Raw genomic sequence first — 23,373 nt, forward strand, 5'->3', positions numbered from 1 at the left:
ATTTTATAAATCCAGAAACTGATCTTCTAATCTAATTGACTAATTCCAGAGTAACTGACTCCAATCTAATTTTCTAGCTTTATTTCCCATTATTCTTTATTCTAAATTCTACATCTCAACAGTGTTCTAACTATTCTTAAAGTTGGCAAGTCATCTCATTCTCTTTCATTCTCTTCATTCAGTTAATCCATCTTCTTCATAAAGCCTTCTTTCATCCCATTAGTTCTTCATATCCTTTCTTTCTCGTTAAATTTTCCTCCTATCCTTTGATGTCTCTATCTTCACTACCTTCCCACACACACTCCTTTTCTTAACAGTGTATATGCTGTATACCTTACCAGAATGTAAATTCCTTGAGGATTGGGACTGTTTGTCTACCTTTCTCCAACTCCATGAGATTCCCAGTGCTTAGCACACTGCCTTTTACATAGAAAATAATTAATAAATTTCTATTGAAGATTTTGTTTGCTCTCCAGTTTCAAAAAATAGGGGAAATCATTCATGCAGCAACTCTATATATCTAGTACATATATAATTGCTTTGTGATGCAGTGGATAGAGCACTGGGCTTAGAGTCAGGAAGCACTGAATTCAAATCCAGACTCAGGTATTTACTAGCTATGTGATCCTGGCCAAATAACTTAACCCTTTTTGCCTTAGTTTCTTCATCTGTAAAATGAGCTGGAGAAGGAAATGGCAAATTATCTTTGCCAAGAAACCCTCAAAGAGGGTCATGAAAAGTTGAACATGATTAAGATGACTGGATGACAATAAAATACTATTTGAGATACATAGGAATGTGGCTGAATTTTTACTGAATTGCTCAATCTTAAGCTTTGTCTAATGCATATAATAAATTATTCTAAGTAAGCTGTGAATTCTCTAAAACTGACTCTCTCCTTAATTTATTGCATTCTTTTAGACATTTTTATTTACTTATGTTTGTTTTTTAAATCTTTTATTATAGTTACATTTATGACATCGACCTTTTTTATCTCATGAAATAGTGGTTTATTTTACGTAGTGAATAAAACTCACATTTTCATTAAATATTTCTCCATGTTTGACATTGTATGTGTTTATGTGTGTTTGGAATAGGCTTATGCCAATCCAGAAGATGCCCTAGCCTCAGGTAAAGGGGAGAATGCTAAGAAGTTTCTTCGGACAGATGATAGAGTTGAACGTGTACGCAGGTAAGTTAATATTTCTTAAAAACTGTTATTGTTGGAAAAAGGCTGAAATAGTAATGTGAATCCCAACAAGACTTTACATCCTAGAGGCTCTACATTACCTACTCTAAGGCTGTCAATTCAAAGTAGGAATCAAAGTGTTAGAAACCTGAAAGTCTCCATATTTTGATAAATTTGATGAACCTGTTATTCCATTGCTATGTACACTCTATTGAATGACCCTCCCCTCCCAACACATTAATGCTGTTTTATTTTATGCCATTCTTGTCTTTGACTTTATATAGGCCTTCTATGGGGAAATACACCTAAAACATTTGAAGTCTTGGTTCTCTTAATGCTATATAGCAATCAACTTCACAGATATTTTATCAACTACTATTACTCACTATTGCTAAATAATCATTCTATCTTCTTATCCAGTAATTGTTACTGTTCATTGTTTCATTCATGTCAATCTTTGTGATCCCATTTGGGATTTTTTTTTTTGGCAAAGATATTGTTGCCATTTCTTCTTCAGCTCATTTTATAAATGAAGAACTAAGACCAACAGAATTGTGACATGTCACACAGGTAGTGTGTCCAATGAATCTGAATTTGAGTCTTTCTGACTCCATATCCAGCATTCTACTGTGCCATATAGTTATAATATACAATGTAGATACAATATAAATGTAGATGTAGATATAGAGCTTGAAGGGACTTCAGAGGTCATATGGTAAAATTTTCTAATTTTATGGATGAGGAAAGTGAGACCCTGGGAGGTTAATAGATTTCCCCAAGACTTACAAGAAGCAAACATCTCTCTGATAACATTTTTTATACCATTTCTCTTATACAATTCTTGGCTGGTAATGTTATAGCCTTCTCATGTCCATTCTGTATTTTTCCATAATCTTCATACAATATTAGTTACCGTTAGTATATATTTCAGCAAAATTTATAGAAGTGCTTTCTTAAGCGTTAGAAGGCACTAGTTTTCATAAGGAAAATATGAAAAGCAAAGAGAAGAAAGCCAGATTAAAAAAACCCAGTCAATTTCTTTAGATTGTCTCCTTTTTCATTTTTTGGAGGTTAAAAATAAACTAAAAAATGTGAAGAAATGGAGAATAGAGTTGTTATTCCCAATTTATAAACTGTAACCAACAGTTGTCTATATATTTGAAGGGCTGGCTTTATCAGAGATATTTTCTATAAAGAGTATTTTTTAGCTTTCTGTTTCACTTTTAATCTTGGTTACATTGGTTTTATTTGAACAAAAACTTTTTATTTCAATATAATCAAGGTTATCTGTTTTACATTTTATAATGTAATTTGGTCATGAATTCTTCCCTTCCCCATGAATCTGACATGTTAACTATTCCTTGCTTTTCTAATTTGCTTGTGGTATCACCCTTTATATCTAAGTCATGAACCCATTTTGATCCTATTTTGGTATTTGCTGTAAGATGTTGGTCTACACCTAGTATGTGTCCTATTGTTTTCCAGTTTTCCTAAGAGCTTTCAAATAGTGTGATCTTATCCCAAAGGCTGAAGTCTTTGGATTTATAAAGCACTTTGTTACTATGGTCATGAATTATTATGTCTTGTATACTTATACTATTCCACTGATCCATCACTCTATTTCTTTCTCGGCTTGTATTACATAATTTTGATGATTACTGTTGAGACCTGGTTCTGCTGGCCCCTTTTCCTTTGTTTCCAATCTCTTGCATTTATTCAGTGTGTGTCTCTCAGCTTCAAGTGTGTTACTTATAAACATTTTGTAACATTCTTGTTTTTGATCTACTCTGCTGTTATCTGCTTCCTTTTTATGGGAAAGTTCATAATTCATAGGTACTGTATATTTCCATCCATCCTAATTTTCCTCCTGTTTCTTCTCTCTCTTTTTTTCACTCTTTCCCTCCTCACCATTGTTTTGTTTTTGTTTATCACCTCCCCTAATCTTCCCTATTTTCGTCAGTCCCTGCCCTCCCATCCCCTCCTTTATTTAATGTTCTCCCTTCCTATTTTCCTGTCAGGTGAAATAGATTTCTATTTTTAACATGGTATATTATGTGTACATTCAACTTGAGTATATTATTCCCTCTTTGAATTAATACTGATAGTAATAAGATTCAAATGATACCCATCATCCACTATTCCATCTTCTTCTCCACTGTAATAGGTCATTTATTCCTCTTTGTGTGAAATAATTTACTCCCATTCTACCTTTCCCTTTTTTCCACACCCAGTATCCTCCTCTTTTTCATTATCTTAATAACTTTTATGTCATTCCCTCAAATTCAGCTTATACTTGTACTCTCTGTCTAGGTATATTTTTTCTAGCTATACTATTAATTGTACAATTTTATTAGTATTATCTTCCCGTATAGGGATGAGAACAGATTAGCTCTGTTGAATCCCTTATGTTTTATTCTTTTTACCTGTTTATGCTTCTTTTGGATCATGATATTGGAGATCAATTTTTTTTTTTTAAATTTTGGTCTTCTTGTGAAAGCTTGAAATTTATTAAATGATCATTTTTTTTTTTTTTTACCTTGACACATTATGCTTAATTTAGCTTAGTTCCTTTGCCTTCTGGAATAACATGTTCCATGACCTCCAGTCTTTTAATGTTACACTTGCTAAATCTTATGTAATCCTGATTGTGACTTCCTCATATTTAAATTGTTTCTTCTGGCCACTTTCTTGCTTTTTGCCTTGACCTGATAGTTCTAAAATTTGGCAATGTTCCTTTGGAGTTTTGATTTTCAAATCATTTTCCTGAGGTGATTTTTATATTTTTCATTGTCTATTTTGCCTTCTATTTCCAGGATATCAGGGCAGTTTTCCTTTCTAATTCCTTGAAAGATCCCAGGTTCCCTTTTGATTATGGCTTTCACATAGTCCACTTATTCTCACATTGTCTCTCATGAATTTATTTTCCAAGTCAGTATTTTTCCCCATTAAGTACTTTACACTTTTTTCTATTTTTTCATTCTTTTGAATTTGTGTGTTTGAATGAATCAATAGCTTCCATTTGTCCAATTCTACCTTTTAAATAATTATTTTCCTCAATTATTGTTCCTTTTTATTTAGTCAATAGTATTTTTAAGTAGTTATTTTCTTCAGTGGATTTTTGTATCTTCTTTTCCATTTGGCCAATTCTACTTTTCAAGAAGTTGTTTTCTTTTTTCAAGTTATAGACAGACTCTTTTCATAATTCTCTTGTATCACTGTCATCTGTTTTCCCAATTTTTATTCTACTTCTCTTCTATAATTTTTAAGATCCTTTTTGATTCTTATCCTGGACTGCATTCCCCTTTTACCAAAGTGAGATAGACTTTTCCTGACAATCTTACAAATTTCTTTGGCTCAAAGAATGTTTCACCCTGTCTTTTTGCTGGTTCTGCTATTCCAGGATGTGTTCTGGGATATTATTTTATGGTTATTTGGAAGTATGTACTTATGAAAGAGTTAAAAACAATTTACTTCTTCCTATATTATCTTGGTTCCTGGAAGTGTCTCACTTCCTATTCTTTAGGGAATATCAAAATCTATTTTTCCTCCTCTTTCTCCTGTTCCATGTTCTATTTCTTCTAATGTATACCCATTTATGAAAGTGGCTGAGATATCTTCAAAATTTAAAGCTGCTGTTTTCTTTATATATTTGAACTATTAAGATGTTTCATATGCATCAATATCATAAAAACACATTTAGTTTTGTAGGGAATAATTAAAATAGAAAATAGTATATACATTTTTCAAAAGATTAACTTGTGAGCCCCCATCTATAATTCAAAATGAAGGAGATAAAAGTCCCATTCTTCCCTGCCCTAGTTTAAACACATTATCTTGAGTTTATGGTGTGTACAACATTTCAGGAAGAACATTAACAGAATTGGTGTGAGACAAGGGTAACCTAGTCTGAAAGAATAATCAGAAAGGATAACCAGAATGAGGAGTCTTAAAACAATACCATACAATCTAAAGTTGAAATGACTTGTTTCATTTATCTACATAAGATATTTAATCTACATTTAATCTACATAAGAGAAGATGAAGGTAGATATAATAACTGAATGCAAATAACTGAAGATTGTTTGATAGAAGATTTAATAAATTTATTTTCCTGAGACTCAGAGGACAGGATTGGGAAACAATAGATAGAGAAGACAAGAGTAAAGTTTTCAGATTAAAAAAAAATGATTTTAATAAATTATGTGTTCTTTGATTTGAGACATCTTAAAAAGAACTCTAAATGATCACCTGTCAAGTATATTGCAGAGCATATTTATACTTCAGTTTGAAGTTGTGCTCAGTGACCTTTGATTTGCTTCTAACTTTGAGTCTAAAGTTTTATGATTTAATTCAAAATCAGTAGTCAATATTTCTGCTTAAGATAGTGGTACGATAGGTTCTAGAGAAGTCATATAAATTCCAGCAAAGACCTAGGCATCAAAGATAAGGCAACCAGATAACAGAAATCCAAAACATAAAAACAAGAAACAAAAGACACAGTCAGGTCATAGATTCCAATACAATCACGGTAAGCAATTATTCAGTTTGCAGGCTTCCAAAGCACTATTTTTCAGAAGCCGAGATGGGGGATATGGAATAGTGGGATTGGGGGTGTGGATGGGTAAGGAAATTCAAAGTATTTGGACAAGGAGTTTTGTAGAAAGGGCAGCACTCCAACATGAAATATTTCAGGAGGTCCTAATGACAACACTGAACTTGGCCAATTCATAGGTCTTGAAACCCAATGGTCTGAGCATAGACTACGAGAGTTAGAAACCAGCAATAGGACTCTAAAGAACTGAAATCTGAACAAAGCAGGGACTGATTTCTTTACCTTCCCCTCTTCCAAAGGGATGGAAATAGCAGTCTGGCTCTCAGTCCCCAATCAGTAAATAAAGCTGGAAATATGACTAAATAAAAAGATACTAAATATCATCAAGAAATAGTATGGTTCAAGAGATGTCAGAAATAAAACAAAGAATATAGAAGCATATATCTAGAGTTGGAAAGCATCTCAGTACAATCATATAATTTTACACATGGAAACTATGGCTTGCATAAATTTCCACAAGGAGAAAGTATCACTGACTGTGTTTGGATTTAATGTATGGATGTTTTAAGTAGTCAGATTTAAGACTTATGTTTGGAAAAACTTTTTTAACAAGTAGAAATAGGCTGTCCAATGATGTAGTAAGCTTCAATTAACCAGATGTTTCATTTGGAGGTTGAAGGCTCAAACGTTGTAGAGCAGTGATATCAAACTCAAATAGAAACAGATTCCTAAAGGCTGCATATTTACTTGGAAAACCAGAAATTAACATTATCTATATTGTATTTTATTTTGTTCAGTGTTTTCCAATTACATTGTAATCTGGTTCAAGATAGTTTGGTTCCTTTGTTGAAAAGAGGGCTCCTATTTAAGAATGTTAGATTAGATTAATTATCCCCAATTGACAAATGGTCAAAGGATATGAACAATTTTCAGATGATAAAATTAAAGTCATTTATAGTTATATGAAAAAAATGATCCAAATCACTATTGATTAAAGAAATGCAAATTAAAATAACTCTTAGGTACCAACTCACACTTCTCAGATTGGCTAAGATGATAGGAAAAGATAATGATAAATGTTGGAGGGGATGTGGGAAAACTGCAACACTAATGAATTGTGAAATGATCTAACCATTCTGGAAAGCAATTTGGAACTATGCCCAAAGGGCTATAAAGCTGTGCATCCCTTTGACTCAGAAGTGCCAGTACTGGATCTGTATCCCAAGGAAAACTTAAAGGAGGGAAAAGGAGCCACATGTGCAAAAAAAAAAAAAAATAGCAGCTCTTTTTGGGGTAGAAAAGAATTGGAAAATTAGCAGATGCCCATCAGTTTGGGGAATGGCTGAACAAATTATGGTATATGAAGGTAATGGAATATTATTGTTCTGTAAAAATGATAAACAAGCTGATTTTAGAAAAGCTAGGCAATATTTACATGAACTGATGCTGAGCAAAACAAGCAGAATCAGGAATACATTGTACACAAGAACAGCACGAATGTACAATGTTCAACTATTCAAAGACTTGGTTCTTCTCAGTGATTCAGATATACAAAGCAAACCCAATAAACTTTGGACAGAAATGCCATCTACATCCCGAAAAAGAACTAAGACAACTGAATGTAAATCAACACATGTTATGTTCACTTCTTTTTTCAGTTTTATTAATCTCTTTCATGGTTTTTTGTAGAGGGCCAGAACTCTGGAGAAATATACTTGAAACAAGGATAATTACAACAAGGTGTTAACCTGGTGGAATTGATGAGATGATGGTTCTCTAGTTTACATATCCTTAGTATTAGCATGGTGATGTAATGGTTCTCTAGTTCACACATGCTTAATGTGCTGTAATGATGTAATTGTAATAGGGTATTTAAGGGCTGAGAAGATTAGAAATGAGACATTCCATCTTTGACTATCCTCCTGGCGGCTCTCCACTAAGATCATGACTGGGCCAGACTGGGCCAGACTGTGACAGACAAGAGACTGTGAAGGAGACAATAAAGACTTTAGATTCTATTCCTGTCTATCCTCATGGTAACTATCCTGCTGAGACTAAGGCCTGTCCAAAGGACCTCCGGAAAGCTAGCCCTGACATTACAGTTTTTCCCTTTTGCTATGATTTTTCTCTTCCAACATGATTCATAAAGTAATGTGTATTAAAAATAAATTTACCAGGAAAAACAGATTTAATTATCTCTTAAATTTTTTCCAATTTTGAGATTGTATAAAATCAATTCTTGAGTTGGACATTCAAGAGTAAAATGAAAAGGAAAAAGGATAAATGAAAGTAAAATTTGAAAGACTTGGTCTTTCAAATATTTTGGACAAATAAAGAGAAAGACAAATGGTATTCTAGGTAAATAGAATTACCCAAGACTTGTAGTCAATAATGATAATGACCATTTATGGGATAATAATTAGGTTCTATTGGCTGAAATAAAGACAAAACTGACATAAGTCAGATGGGGCAAAGATGTCTAGAAAGTAAGAGAGGAATATAACTTTTTTCAATAGGTATTGGTTTTTTGTCAGAGGTCTTTGTGGAGGTGAATGAGAAAAGAAAGATTGTTTCCAGGAAGACTGTAGAGATTACCTAAAGACAATATGATATGGAAAATACTGGACAGTTTGGGAGAAAGGCATATCTAAGTTCACATAATACATACTAATTGTGTGACTAAGGATACATACTTCATCTCTTATTTTCCTGGGCAATTAAGATTATAAATTGCAATAAAGTTATTACCCTTTATAGGTGGGAGGAAGTTACTCCATATTAGTCTTCCTTCCAAAGTAGATGGATAGATAGATAGATAAATGGAGATCAACTTCAGAGGAATATGAATGATAATTCTGAGATTAGGATTAGTAGAAGTCCATGAAAAAAAGGATTTGTTACAATAAATAGGTAATAAATGTCTGGGTTATGGTGAGAGTAGTAGAAATAGAAAGGACTAGAGGTCTATGAGGGACATTATAAAAGATGAATTAATAGAATATGGTAACAGATTAGAAATAAGAGTTGAAGGGAAAGAAAGAATCAAACATAAGCCTGAGATTTCGAGAGACTAAAATAATACTATTATTGATAGAAATAAGAGAGTTTATATCAGAAGCAAGTTTTTCAGAGAAGATGATATGCTCTACCCCACCCCCCACCCCAAGGTTCCTTTTGTTTCTACTTCAGCAAGCATATTAAAGAAACATGACCTAAGAATACAATAACTCTGTGTTGTTTGTCTTGTCTATACTTCCCAGCAAGGAATAATCAATAATCACCATTCTTTTTTTCTCCTGACTATTATTGTACTAATTCTTACTTTATAATACTTATGGATTGATGTTAGCATTTCTTGGAACAAAATAAATGACTTCCTCCAAATATCTAGTTTTCTCTTTTATAGGAAGTGTCCTAAACATACATTATATTTGAAATATTCATTCTTTTTTTTTTTTTTTAACAATTTCTTCTATTACATTTCCCCTCCAATGTTTAAATTTCCTATAACTGGTAATATTTTTTCTTTTTTAAATTCTACTTATTTTGCTTTCTCCTTGATGATTCTTTTCCATGCTTTCAAAAAAAAAAAAAAAAAACAATCTATACTCTCTTAAAGACTTGAAAATATAAAAATGATTCTTCCTGATACTTTTTTCTCTAGAATTTATAACAAGTTGATTATTATGTAACATTACTGTAACAAACTCTTTCAAAAGCAAAATCCTTGCTTTCCATAATTACTAAAAATCTAAACTCTTTTTCTTTTTAAAAATATTTTTATTTATTTCATTAAATATTTCCCAAATACATGAAAAAATTTAACATTCATTAAAAAATGAATTTCAAATTCGCTCCCTTTCTATCCTCTGGAGAAAACAACTTGATGTCAACTGTACACATTAAGTCATACAAATTATATTCCCATATTATACATGTTGTCTAAGAAAAATAGGTGAAAAGATACAATTTTTTAAGTTTAAAAAGTATGCCTTAATTTGCCTTCAGAATTTATCCATTCTCATTCTGGAGATGTATAGTTTTTTTCATCATGTATCCTGTGGAATTGTCTTAATCAGAGTAGCTGTCTTTCACATCTTTACAATACTGCTATTACTATGTACAGTATTCTTCTGGTTCTACTCCCTTCACTCTTCATAAGTTCATATAAGTCTTTCCAGATTCTTATAAAACCATCCTGCTCATCCTTTTTTATTGAGTAATAGTGTTCCATCACAATTATATGCAATAGTTTGGTCAGTCATTTTGCCAGGGATGATCATCCCTTTGATTTCCAATTTTTCTCTACTATAGAAAGAGCTGTTATAAATAGTCTTGCCCAAATAGATTCTTTTCAATTTTCTTTGTTATCTTTGAGATACAGACCTAGTAGTGGCATTTCTGGGTCAAAGAATATTCACAGTTTTATAGCATTTGGGGAATAATTCTAAATTGTTTTCTATAATGGTTATATTAGTTCACAACTCTACCAATAGTACCAATTTTTCAAATCTTCTCCAATATTGTAATTTTCCCGTTTTGCTGCATTAGCCAATCTGATAAGTGTGAAGTGGCAGCTTAAAGTTGTTTTATTTTGCATTTTTCTAATTATTGGTCATTTAGCACATTTTTCCCCATTTGACTATTGATAGCTTTGAGTTCTTCTGAAAACTGCCCATTCATGTCTTTTGAACATTTATGAATTAGGAAATGACTGATTCTCCATATATTTAAGAAATACTGCTTTTAACAGAGAAACTTGCTGTAAAATTGTTACTTTCTGGTTTTCTGTCTAGTTTTGACTACATTAGTTCTTTTGTGTGAAAAATTTTTATAATTTCAATTTTTTTTTCATTTCACTTACTATGAATCTCTCATAACTCTTTAATATAATAGAAATAAATTATTTTCTTATCTATAGACTTGACAGATACAATTTTCCAAGCTTCCTTAATTTACTCATGTCTAAATCATTTATCCTTTTTAATCCATTTTGGTACACAGTGTTGTTTCTGCCTTGTTGGTTTTTGCCTTATTTCTGCCAAACTGTTTTTTTTCTTTCCCAGCAATTTATTTTGTCAAATGGTTAGTCTTTACCTTAAAACCTTGATTCTTTGAGTTTATCAAATACTAGATTACTATGCTTATTTACTATTCTGTATTGTTTATCAAATCTTTTCTACCAATCTACTATTCTATTTCTTAGCCAGTACCAAATTGTTTTGATAATTGAAACTGTGTAATATAGGTTGAAATCTGGGAATTGCTTCATTCACATTTCTTTCATTTATTCCATGGGTATTCTTGATTATTTTGTTCTTTCAGAAGAATTTAAAAAACAATTTTAGCTCATCCAATATACTTAGACTGTCTGTTCTATAGGTATATAATAAAGCAAAATAATTCCTAGTAATTTCTTTAATTTTATCTTAGTAATGCATTCACTCTTCATTATTAATATTGGTGCTTTGGTTTTCTTTTAAAAATGAAATTAACAAATAGTTTTTTAATTTTTTTTCACAAACTCAGTTTCTACTTTTGCTAATTATTTTATACTTTCAATTTTGTTAATTTCTTCTTTGATTTTCAAGCTTTTTACTTTGGCATTTAATTGAGAATTTTAAATTTGTAGCTTTTTTCTAGTTTTTTTTTTTAAGTTTCTCTCTCTCTCTCTCTCTAAATGTACATATCAGAAACTTAACATTTCTCCTAAGTACTGTTTTGACTGCATCCCACAAACTTTTCTATCTTGTCTCAACATAGCTATTGTCTTGAATGAAAAGATTGATTGTTTCTATGACTTGTACTTTGATGCACTCATTCTTTAGAATTAGATTATGTAGTTTATAATTAATTTTAAATCTATATTTCCACAGAACTTTACTGAAGTAATTTTATTGTATCTTGGTCTGAAAAGGGTCATTTAATATTTCTGCTTTTTTTGTATTTGGTTTTGAAGTTTTTATGCTCTAATCAATGATCAGTTTTTGTGAAGGTAGAAAAAAAAGTATACTCATTTCTATTTCTATTCGGTTTTCTCCAGAGGTCTATCATAGATAACTTTTCTAAGATTCTGTTATTTCCTTAACTTTTTTCCTTATTTATTTTGTGGTTAGATTTATCTAGTTCTGAGAGGGGTGAGTTGAGGTTCTCTATAGTATAGTTTTATTCTCTGTTTCCTTTTATGACTCATTTAACTTTTCCTTTAAGAATATGGATGTTATTCCACTTGGTGAATATTTATTTAGTATTGACATTGATTTATTTTCTGTGATGCTTTTTTTTTTTTGTAAGATGTTTTCTGGCTCATCCGTTTTAATTGGGTCAATTTCTGCTTTTGCTTTGTGGGAGACATTTTGTTACCCCGCCTTTTGATGTTAGTAGAATCTCAATAGACTCTACTGCTTTTAACTATGCATTCATTTCTCTATTTCAAGCATGTTTCTTGTAAACATTATATTGTTGGATTTTGGTTTCCAATCCATTCTGTTACTAACTTCTATAGTATATTAAGCCCATTCACATGTACAGTTCTGGATATCAACTGTATGTTGCCTTACCTTAGTTCTTATATTTATTCTTCTAAGTCTCCTTTTTATCCTGTTCCTCCCCTAAAGTGTGTTTTGCTTTCTGTGATTGGAAAATGCCAATCATATCCAGAAAGAGAACTATGGAGATTGAATGTGGATTAAAGCATAGTATTTTCACCTTTTTGTTTGTTTGTATGTTTATTTCTTTCTTTCTCATATTTTCCCCCTTTTGGTCTGATTTTTCTTGCACAACATGATAAATGTGGAAATACATTTAGAAGAATTGCATACATTTAACCTATATTGGATTGCTTGCTGGGCTGGAGAAAGGGTAGGTAGGGGAAGAGGGACAAAAATTTGTAACACAAGATTTTGCAAAGGTGAATGTTGAAAATCATCTTTGCATATATTTGGGAAAATAAAATATTATTAAAATTAAAAAATAGATATAAAAGCTCTTCCTAGTTCACCTTTTTTATGGGATATAATTTCCCTATTCTTCCTCTCCCTTCATCTCCCTTCTTCCAGGGGATCTCTCTTTTTTCCCCATTCAGACTTTTTTTTAAACATTATCCCATTATCTCTGTCCATATAGAATCCTTCAAACTTCTCTAATAATAAATTTCTTAAACATTAATATATTATTTTCCCATAGAGAAATATAATCAGTTTAACCTTATTGAATCCCTTACTATATTTCTTTTTATCTTTACTTTTTTATGCTTCTCTTGAATCTTGTATATAAAGTCATATTTTCTGTTCAGTTCTGATCTTTTTTATCAGTAATTCTTGAAAGCCCTTTATTTCATTTAATATCCATTTTTCCCCTTGAAAGATTATACTCAGTTTTGCTGGATAACACTCTGAGCTCTTTTGCCTTCAAGAATATTATATTCTAAACCCCCCATTCCTTTACCATGGTAATTGCAAAACCATGTATAATTTAGACTATGACTTCATGATATCTGAACAGCTTTTTTTTTTCCTAGATGTTTTCCTGGCTTGTGTTTGAAACTTTTTTTTTTCCTCAAAAATTCTTGGGAATGTTCATGTTGGAATTTCTTTCAGATCTCTTTCAACTTTTTTTTGCCTTCATATTATAAGATATTTGGGACAGTTTCACTCAATGTTTCTTGAAATATGTCTAGGATGTTTCTTTGATCATGGCTTTCAGATAGTCCAATAATTTTTAAATTCTCTCTCCTCATTGATTTTCGTGCCTCTTTTATCAAGGTGTTAGTTGTCTTTTCATACTTGTCTTTCTTTACTCTCACTTCTTTGCTTACTTTTTTCTCTACCATTCTTATTTGATTTTGGGGGGAAAATGCTCTTCCAGAAATTGTTGTTGGATGTAATAATTCATTTTTTAAATTTGAGACTTTTCTTATAACTATATTTTTATTTAATTGAATTATGAGTTTGTATATTGATTTTTTTCCCCTCTCACCATAGTAGATTTTAAAGATTAGATTCTTCTTTTGATGTTTGTTCATTTTCCATTCTATTTCTTGATTTTGAACTTTATATTAAAATTCCCCTACTGGTGGAGGGATAGGGAAATAGACTGTCCTAAGCTTCTACCTTCTAAGGTCAACTTGAATAGTTGTAATTTCTCTCATGAAATAACTTAGCAAATATATTCATAGACTCATAGACATTTCCAAGTGGAAAATTTTGGGACAATTTTATCAAGATATTTAAGTTAAGGAAATGGATATAGTGGAGTTAAGTTGTTTGTCCAAGGTTATTTAGTCAGTGAGTAATAAATCCAAGATTAATTCATGTCTTCTTCCTTCAGATTAAATGATCTTTCCACTATTCTATGCTAAAATTTATATTTACAAACAGTAATCATATCACACAAATCCCCATCCTGAATCATCTTTTACCAATAATATTGAATTGTTTGAATCTCTTCAATATTCACCTGTATTCTCTATGTTTTACTAATGCTTCCCCACCCCCAAAAGAATAGTACTTGGAATACTGGGACTCTCTCACTTTCTACCTACAATCTATGTGTTAATGAAGAAGATTTTATCCTTTTTATTTTTATATGTTTCTTGATTTATGTCTAGAAAGGACACCAGGGACCATTTAAGCCAAATTCCTTGATAAGCTTAAAAGATAATATTTGAATCCAGATTTTCTGCATCTAGTTTGTTCCATTTTGATTATTCTATATTAACTCTTTAAATACTACATGAAGATAGAAGGAGAGAGTTGCCAATTTTTTAGCTTGATAACTCCAGAAGGCATCTTTAACTCTTACAAATAGTTAAACCTAGCTAGTCAGTTTGAGAAGATTTCAATGAGATGTGAATATTATAATAAAGTATACCTTATTTGAAATGCATAGATTCTATAAATAGCAATAAAGACTATTTTGGATCTAGAAGGATGTTTTATTTTCTATTTGCTATCTTTCCCTTTCCCTCAATCGTTGTCTTTAAATGCTTTATTCTTTTTTTCTCTCCATAGAGCACACCTGAATGATCTTGAAAATATCATCCCATTCTTCTGTATTGGCCTGCTATATTCCCTGAGTAATCCAGACTTTTCCACAGCTGTATGGCACTTCAGACTCTTTGTTGCAGCCAGAATCTTCCACTCAATCGCTTATTTGACACCTCTTCCACAGCCAAATCGTGGGCTGAGTTGGATGATTGGATATGGAGTTACTTTTTCAATGGCATACAGATTGTTAAAGAACAAATTATACTTGTAACAGATAACATCTTTTTGTTTTTATCATGTTAGCCTTTTGCTAAGAAATTTGTTTCTCCTTAATCTTAAATGAATCATTTTTCCTTTGGGGTTAAAGGCAATGGTGGAGGAGAGAATTATTTTGTATGCCACCATTAATGGAATCTTTGATTTCAAATTAGCATTTTTATTGGAGATTCTCCATAATGGTCTTTCATTTTTTACTCTTTTGTTTTATTATTAGATTAATGAGTTTAAAACCTTGCATATTATGCAACTTTTAACTTTTCAAACGTTTACACACAATGATTTTGATTTGAGTTACATAACTATTAAAACCAATGAATGACAATAAAGAACTAAAACACTGAATTAACTTTTTTTTTAAATTCTATGGTGGTTAAAAATAAGTACAATAACATTTAAAAGTCTCCAAATGAAAATTCCCAGGAATATCATAACTAGAATGTTGAACTAGAATATCAAACAAAGAAATAATTTAAAGAGCCTTCCCCCAAAAAAGTATCAAAAAGCCACAATAAGGATTATATAAAACTTAACAATAAGCAAAATAAATGAGGGAAAAACCTTAAATACAAGATTTTTTTTAAAAAGTTACAACCTAAAATAATCTGTTTTGCAAAATATTAAAAATAATCCTGAAAGGGAAAATGGACTTTTAATTAAAAAGCTTTCTTAATGAAAAGGCCATAACCAAAGAATTTTTTTGAAATGCAAACACACAAAAATGATATTAAGATAAAAATTTTTATTCAATTTGAAGACATTAGATGATGATGAATAGTTTACATTCTAATGGTGGGAGGAATATATTTTCTTGGAATCTTAATGCCTTCCAGAAACACAAAGCTAAATAAGAAAGGCAGAGATCCTGTGGGGGAGTTAGGGGTGGTTTTGTTCTGTTTTGATAAACTTAAAAAGGAAATGCAAGGAACAAAAGGATATACTGAAGAAGAAAGAAGGAAGAATATGAGCATGCACAAAATGGGGAATGGTATCCTATAGCCCTCCCTTCCACATATATAAGACAAAGAAAGAAAGGTCAGATATTAACAGACATTATTTCATTCACTCACTCACTCACTCACACATATACACACAAACAGAAACTTTCACTCTCACATACAAAAACCATGATTTAGAAATACATTTAGCTCCATAAGAGAATATGAGGAGATAAAGAAAAGGAAGAACTTAGGTTAAGAGGAAGGACAAGATAGAAAATCTTTGGCTAATCTACTTCCCTTTCTAACACTGAAGAGTGCAGTGTAAAGGGATGAGAAGAAAAGAAAGAAAAAAAGAAGAAAGAAAAGGGAAAAAATCTATGATGGTGTGCAATAGGAAGAGAGGAAGAGAAATAGGTCACTCCATCAGAGTCTTCAGATTAAGCAGGTTATTTCTTTACCTCTCTATAACAAAGAGAGAGATAAAGAAATGAAAAGAGGGAAATGCACAACTATCAGTTATAACCATGGATATAAATGTGATTAAACTAACCACAAAATATAAGAGATAATGAATTAAACAGAATTTAATAATTTTTTTTACAAAACAAAAAAAAAAAACAAAAACCCAAAGGTTTACACAGTAAAAAATCTAAGAGAAAATCTATGTTTCTTATAGAATAAAATCATTAACAATCAGGATGTCAGATAAAATGAAAGGGAAAAGTGATCAACTACAAAGATACACAAGGAAGATGAATTATGTTTAAAGATGACATAGTTAATAAGCCAATATCAATATTTTCTAAATATAAATGGATCTATACACACATATGTGTGTATGTATGTGCTGAATGGCACAGCATCTAAATATTTAAAGAAGTTAACCAAACTGAATGGAGAAATAGTAAAATTTTCCTATTATGGGGATATAAATTCTCTTTGGTATAAATAAATCTAATAAATATAAACAAGAAAAATAAAAAGCCTGAGACCTAAATAAAATTTTAGGGAAAGTGGTAATGATAGAATTCTAGTAATTACTTAATGGAATAGAAAAATGTTTCCATAAGTCTCAGTTATATCTGGTACTTTTACAAAATTGTGTGCATATTGAAATGTAAAAAGGCACCAAAAATTCAGAAACATTCCTAGAAATGTTTTTATTGATTATGATGTAACAAAAATTCAACAGTTAACCTTAGAATAAATGATTCAATTAGATTAAAGACTAAGTAATTTAACCTAAGTAGGTAGAATAGCAAATTAAAGGAATGATAACATTTTTATCAAAGAAAATATCGATAGCAAAACAATTTATGTGATGGAACAAAAGTGAAAAAAGAACAAATCAATACAGTAGGCATACAATTAAAAAACTTGAAAAGTAATACATCAAAAATCCCCAACAAAATCCCAAAATAGAAATTCTACTTTGATAAAAGAAAAATAATAAATACTTAGGAAAACAAATCAAACATAAGTAAAATAAAAATAGAAACAAGGTTTTAAAAATAAACACATACACAAACCAACAAGTCTGATAATAAATGGACTCAATAAATGTTTACAAAAACAAAACACTTAAGAGTATTAAAGAAAAACTTAATCTCTGAAAAAGAGATTTCACAAGCTATAAATGATCTTTTCTCCCCATAAAACTTCAAACTACATGACTTTCCAAGTAAATTCTATTGACCACTAAAAGAAAAATTAATTCCACTATAACATAAATTGTTTGCAAAAATAAAAAAAAGAACTTTTGAAGCTCTATGAGACAAATATGGGATATCAAGAGAAAAATGACCTTAAAAGAAGAAAATAAACTAATATCCCTAATCAGCACTGAAGCATAATATTAAATTCAGTTTTAGCAGAGGCTATAGTGATATATTAAAGAAATGACCAGGTTGGGTTTATAGCAGAAATATAGTTTCAACTTAAGGAAAATTATAAACATCAGAGATGATATTAATAAAAATAAATGCTGAACAAATCCAACACTCATCTATTAATAAAACTAGAAGCATAGGAACTAGTGGTCCTTTCATTATTATTGTAAGTATTATTTATCTAAAGTTTTGCGCCAGTGTTATTCGTATTGCAAAAGAGCTATTTCCAATATGATCAGGACAAAGCAAGGATATCCATTATCATAACTACTATTTAGCATAATTCTAGAAATGACATCTATAGTAATAAAAATTGAGAGAATGGGAAAAGAGGAATAAAAATTATTAATTTAAATAAAAGGCTATTAAAATAAAAAACTATTAATTTTGTGTATGATTTTAATAGATTTTTCTTTTCTTTTTTTAAAAAGATAATAGCTTTTTATTTTCAAAATATGTGGATAGTTTTCAACATTCCCACTTGCAAAACCTTGTGCTCCCAATTTTTTTCCCTCCCTTATTCCTATCTTCTCCCTTAGATAGCAAGTAATCCAATATATATTAAACATAATTCATCTATTTATATTTCCATAATTATCATGCTGCACAAGAAAAAACATAAAAAAGGATAAAAAAAGAGAAAAAAAATTCACATACTATAGCTTATTCATTCAGCTCCAACTAATGAGCATCCATTCAGTTTCCAATGTTTGCTAATACACATATGAGTCCTTTTTTCCTTTTTTATGATCTCTTTGGGATATAGGCCCAATAGAGTCACTGCTGGATCAAAGGGTATGCACAGTTTGATAATCCCTTAGAAATAGTTCCATATTGCCCTCCTAGTTGGATCAGTTCACAACTCTACCAACAATGTATGTATCCCAGTTTTCCTACATCCCCTCCAACATTTACCATTACCTTTCCCTGTCATTTTAGCCAATCTGAGAAGTATGAGGTGGTACCTCAGAGTTATCATAATTTGTATTTCTCTGATCAATAGTGATTTAGAGTGCTTTTTATATGACTAGAAAGAGTTTCAATTTCTTCATCTGAAAATTGTCTGTTCATATCCTTTGACTATTTATCAATTGACAAATGATTTGTAATCTTATACATTCGAGTCAATTCTCTATATATTTTAGAAATGAGGCCTTTATCTTGGATATACATTTTCCCAAGTTCTCTGCTTCCCTTCTTATCTTGTCTGCATTGGTTTTGTTTGTACAAAAATTTTTAACTTAATATAATCAAAATTATCCATTTTGCATATCATAATGTGCTCTAGTTCTTCTCTGGCCACAAATTCCTTACTTCTCTATAGATCTGAGAGGTAGAGTATACTTTGTTCTTCTAATTTACTTACAATATCACGCTTTATGTCTAAATCATGAACCCATTTTGACCTTAACTTGTATGGGATGTTAGGCAAGATTTTTTTTTCCAATTGAATATAAAGACAAATTTTAACATTCATTTTTTACAGAATTTTGAGTTCTGGATTCTTCTTTCTTCCTTCTTCCTAAAATGCTAGATAATTTGATATGTTATATATGTGCAATCATGTAAATCACATTTCCATATTATTCGTGTTACAAAAGAAGAAACAGAATGAAAGGTTTGGAAGAAACAAAATGATGGTATACTTCAATCTGCATTCAGAGTCCATCAGCTCTTTTTCTGTATATAAATAGCATTTTCCATTAGCTATTTTGGAATGTCTTGGATCACTGTATTATTGAGAGGAGCTAAATCATTCATAGTTGATCATCACACAATGTTGTTGTTATTGTATACAATATTATCTCCAGTCTACTCATTGCATTTTTCATCAGTCCATATCTTTCATGTCTTTTTTTCCCCCTGAAGTCCACATGCTCATCATTTGTTATAAAACAATAGTATTTTTACCCCAGCTTATTCAACCATCCTCCAATTGATGTGTCCCCTCAATTTCTAATTTTTGACACTACAAAAATCTATGATAAATATTTTGTGTATATAGGTTTCTTTTCCTTTTTTATGATGTTTTTAGAATATAGCCTCAGTAGTAGTATTCCTCAATCAAAGAGTATGCAGAGTTTGATTGTTCTTTGGGTATTGTGACGATTGCGTTAGCATCCAGAACACCCCAGAATCAGTCAGAGTTGGATTAAGCAAAAGTCTTTAGTTTTTATTCTTGGTCTTTAGACACAGGATTGAACAGGATGGAAGCAGAATCTCCTCCACCACCTTCTCCCTCATCTACTGCCAAAATGTGTCTCTGGCTCATCTTACTCCATTAGTCCCTCCTACAATCCTCTGTATACACCAATCATTGAGCCAGCACAGGATAGTGGGAAGGACCATTTTCCAAGCATATGGCCATAGAGTATTGTCCAATCAGTAATTAGCCCTAAGTGCTTGAACTGACCTCAGTGCAATGACACAAGCATGTTAGCCCTCTACAGGGTATAATTCCAAAGTGTTCTTAGAATGGTTGGATCAGGTTTTTTGCTTGTAATAATTTGATGAACCTTATGGGTAATATGAAGGAGTAAACTAAAAATTAATTGAAAAAAATTTCAGCAAATAGGATCTAAAATAAATCTTTCTAAGACATTAAAAATTTCTACATATTATGAACAACACAAAACAGGAATCAATAAGATAAATGCCATTCAATATTACTACAGAATACATAAATGTTTGAGAGTTTTTATAACAAGGTACATACAAAAACTATTAGAATGCATTTGTAAAAGACTATGGAAAAATATAGACACAAATAATTAGATAACAATTAATTGTGATTCATATAAGCCTTCCACATCATAACTTTCTCCATTCAAGTTTCAATATATTGTAGGTCAGTATGAATGGGAAATTTTTTGGTAGTTTTGTGGAAGCTACAGAAGTCATGCAAAGACCAGCAGATGATACAGAAAAAAATTAGAAACTCAGAAATACATAACCCAAATTTTACAATAAAATACTGTAAACATTCCATAAAAGAAAAAAAATCATCCTTCTCAAATATGAAGGGAAAGCTAAATTTTAATGCAGGATTTTCCAAATGGGGGGCACCACAAATCCTAGGCACTGTAATGTAGAAGAGATAACTATAACATCTAAGTCAATTTACTTCTTAATCAGAATACCTGAGGATTATTTTAGTACAGCTAGGAAAAAAGGATTTCATCTGGATGAACAAAAGGTCAAGAGTCTTGGGGAGAATAAAGAACAGATCTTAATAGTACTACACCTTAAACTATACCACAATTTGGTATTGGTTAAACATTTTGGAACTGGTTAAAATTTAAAGAAGTCAATCAGTGAGCAGGTTAGTTAAATGACTTACAGTAACATAGTTTTTTTTTTTTTAATAAACACAAAGAACTCAATTACTTGCATAAAACATCTTTATTATAGAAAAGCTACTAGAAAAACTGGAAAAACTAGTGACAACTATGAGATCAAATTAAGCTTTTTTTGCTAATTAAACTTTTTTATTTTTGTTATTTATGTAAAGACATTTGAGGTTGTGGATTTTATTACTAGTACATTTTTGGATTTTGTCTCCTATATTATAGGAGTTTCAGCTATCTGGATTTCTTAGAAACTTGTGTGACTACTCTTACATATTTAACAAAAGATGTACATTGTCTACCCTTTTTTTCCCGGTCATTTTTGGCTTAAAACCCTCTTAATTAGATTTAGAAGACAGATGGCAAATATGTTTTGACTGACCTTTGTTATTGTACCACATTATTGTTCAAGATTGATTGTTTCTATCTCACCCAAATTGGAAGCCCAACAGCTATCCACAATCTAGTTACATGTCTACTGTGAAAGCTTTGATTTGCTCCATTTCCAAGTTGTGTTGGTTCAACCCTTCTTATGGAATCTAGTGGCCATAAAACGACATAACTTAGTGTAGTTACACATTCAGCTTAGCCCATTAGAGCTCAAAATATTATCTATCTCAAGAAATCTGCCAGTTTCAGCTTCTCCAATACTGGTGATTATAGGACAGTTTCAGTATCTGCAGTATTTACTCATCTGTGAAGAGTAATCAATTAACTTTATTTCTTTTTTTAAGTCATAGTTCAGATATAAAAATTCCAGTCTCAAGGAACAGGTTTAAGCCATTTACTAATTTTTCATTTTTTTTTTTTTTTTTTTGCTTCTGTATATTTTGGCTTCAGTGGACAACAATGAGGAAGAAATCACCAATTATTCCTAGTACTTTCTTCTTCTGACCCTTACAGAAATATTACCTAATAGTTTTTGTGGATCAACTACATGAATCTCTTAAGAATCAACAGTATTTTCTTCCTCTTAGTATCTAGCATTGTCCTCTTTGAGAAGAACCTGAAAACTATTTATTAGCTTGAATTGTATAAGTCTTTTCCCTCCACTTTCTTCTCTTATCTTTTATTCTGCAGCGTTCAAAGTTTGCCTCAGATTCATTTTTTCTCCGACTGAAGTTTTGTTTTTGTATCCTTTAAGAACACTTCCCTTCTAGAAACTGGAAACTGAATGGATGCCCATCTGTAGAGGGCCAGAGATCTGGAGAAGCATACTATTCTTGCCGGTTCTTGAAGTATTTTTTCTTCCTTCTTGATTTGATTTTTCTTGTATAGCAAGATAATAGTATAAATATGTATACATATATTGGATTTAAAATATATTTTAGGGTATTTAATATATATTGGACTACCTGACATCTAGGGGAGGAGGTGGGGGGAAGGAGGGGAAAATTTAGAACAGAAGGTTTTGCAAGGGTCAAATTACCCAGGCATATGTTTTGTCAATAAAAAGCTTTAATAAAAATAAAGAAAGAACACTTCCCTTAAAAGGGGAATGTGGAATGTAGAGAGGCATTTTTTCAGTCGCTTGACCTTCTCTTCAAGAAGCAAATTACTTGAAACTTAGATAACCATTTAGCTACAACAGAAATATGAACAACATTTCTTCTATAGTCCTTAATCATTGAGATTTTTCAACTTTGTTTCTTTGAACTACTTATAGATGTTTACACCTTAATTCCAACACTGGTTTGAAAAGTTTAAAGCCAATCATCATCATTTATCAATTTCACCTAAGTTAATTTCCTTTATTTAACTTATTATTCCATACCTCTATTCTCTTCTAAATCTGCAATCTGGATCTGGAATCTGATCTTAACGATTGTTTTTTTTTTTTTCAAATTTCCCCGACTTTCTACCAGATTCAACCACTGATATTTCATTGTTACATCCTTTCAAATCTTTCATAAAATTTTTCCCCCTCCTTTTTTTCTTTTGGTCTCAAGACCATTGTTCTCTTTCTCCTCCTATAAAAGGTGGAAACCAAAAAATTTGAAGATATTCAAGAGTCTTGGAAAATTTTTGTGAACTGATGTAGAATGAAGTGAAAAAAATCAATATAATATTTATGTAAGGGTCACAATATTGTAAAAGAAAAAAAGCTTTGAAAGAATTAAGAACTCTGAATAAAATAACCTACAATTTTCATTTTTGAACACTAATAATGGAAGATATGTAGGGAAATAGTT

The 23,373-nt window shown here is 30.9% G+C and overlaps 1 protein-coding gene across 1 annotated transcript in view; it reads left to right on the top strand.

The window, feature by feature from the left end:
- Nucleotides 1-15,349, top strand: part of MGST1 (microsomal glutathione S-transferase 1) — a 29,655-nt gene extending 14,306 nt beyond the window's left edge. The window contains exons 3-4 of the mRNA XM_031938362.1: nt 1,098-1,192; nt 14,753-15,349. Of these exons, the coding sequence (XP_031794222.1) occupies nt 1,098-1,192; nt 14,753-14,999 (342 nt within the window). The 3' untranslated portion in view covers nt 15,000-15,349. The remainder of the gene's footprint in view (nt 1-1,097; nt 1,193-14,752) is intronic.
- Nucleotides 15,350-23,373: the final 8,024 nt, after the last annotated feature.

Source organism: Sarcophilus harrisii, chromosome 5 (assembly GCF_902635505.1).
Source record: "Sarcophilus harrisii chromosome 5, mSarHar1.11, whole genome shotgun sequence".
Classification (NCBI taxonomy): Eukaryota; Metazoa; Chordata; class Mammalia; order Dasyuromorphia; family Dasyuridae; genus Sarcophilus; species Sarcophilus harrisii.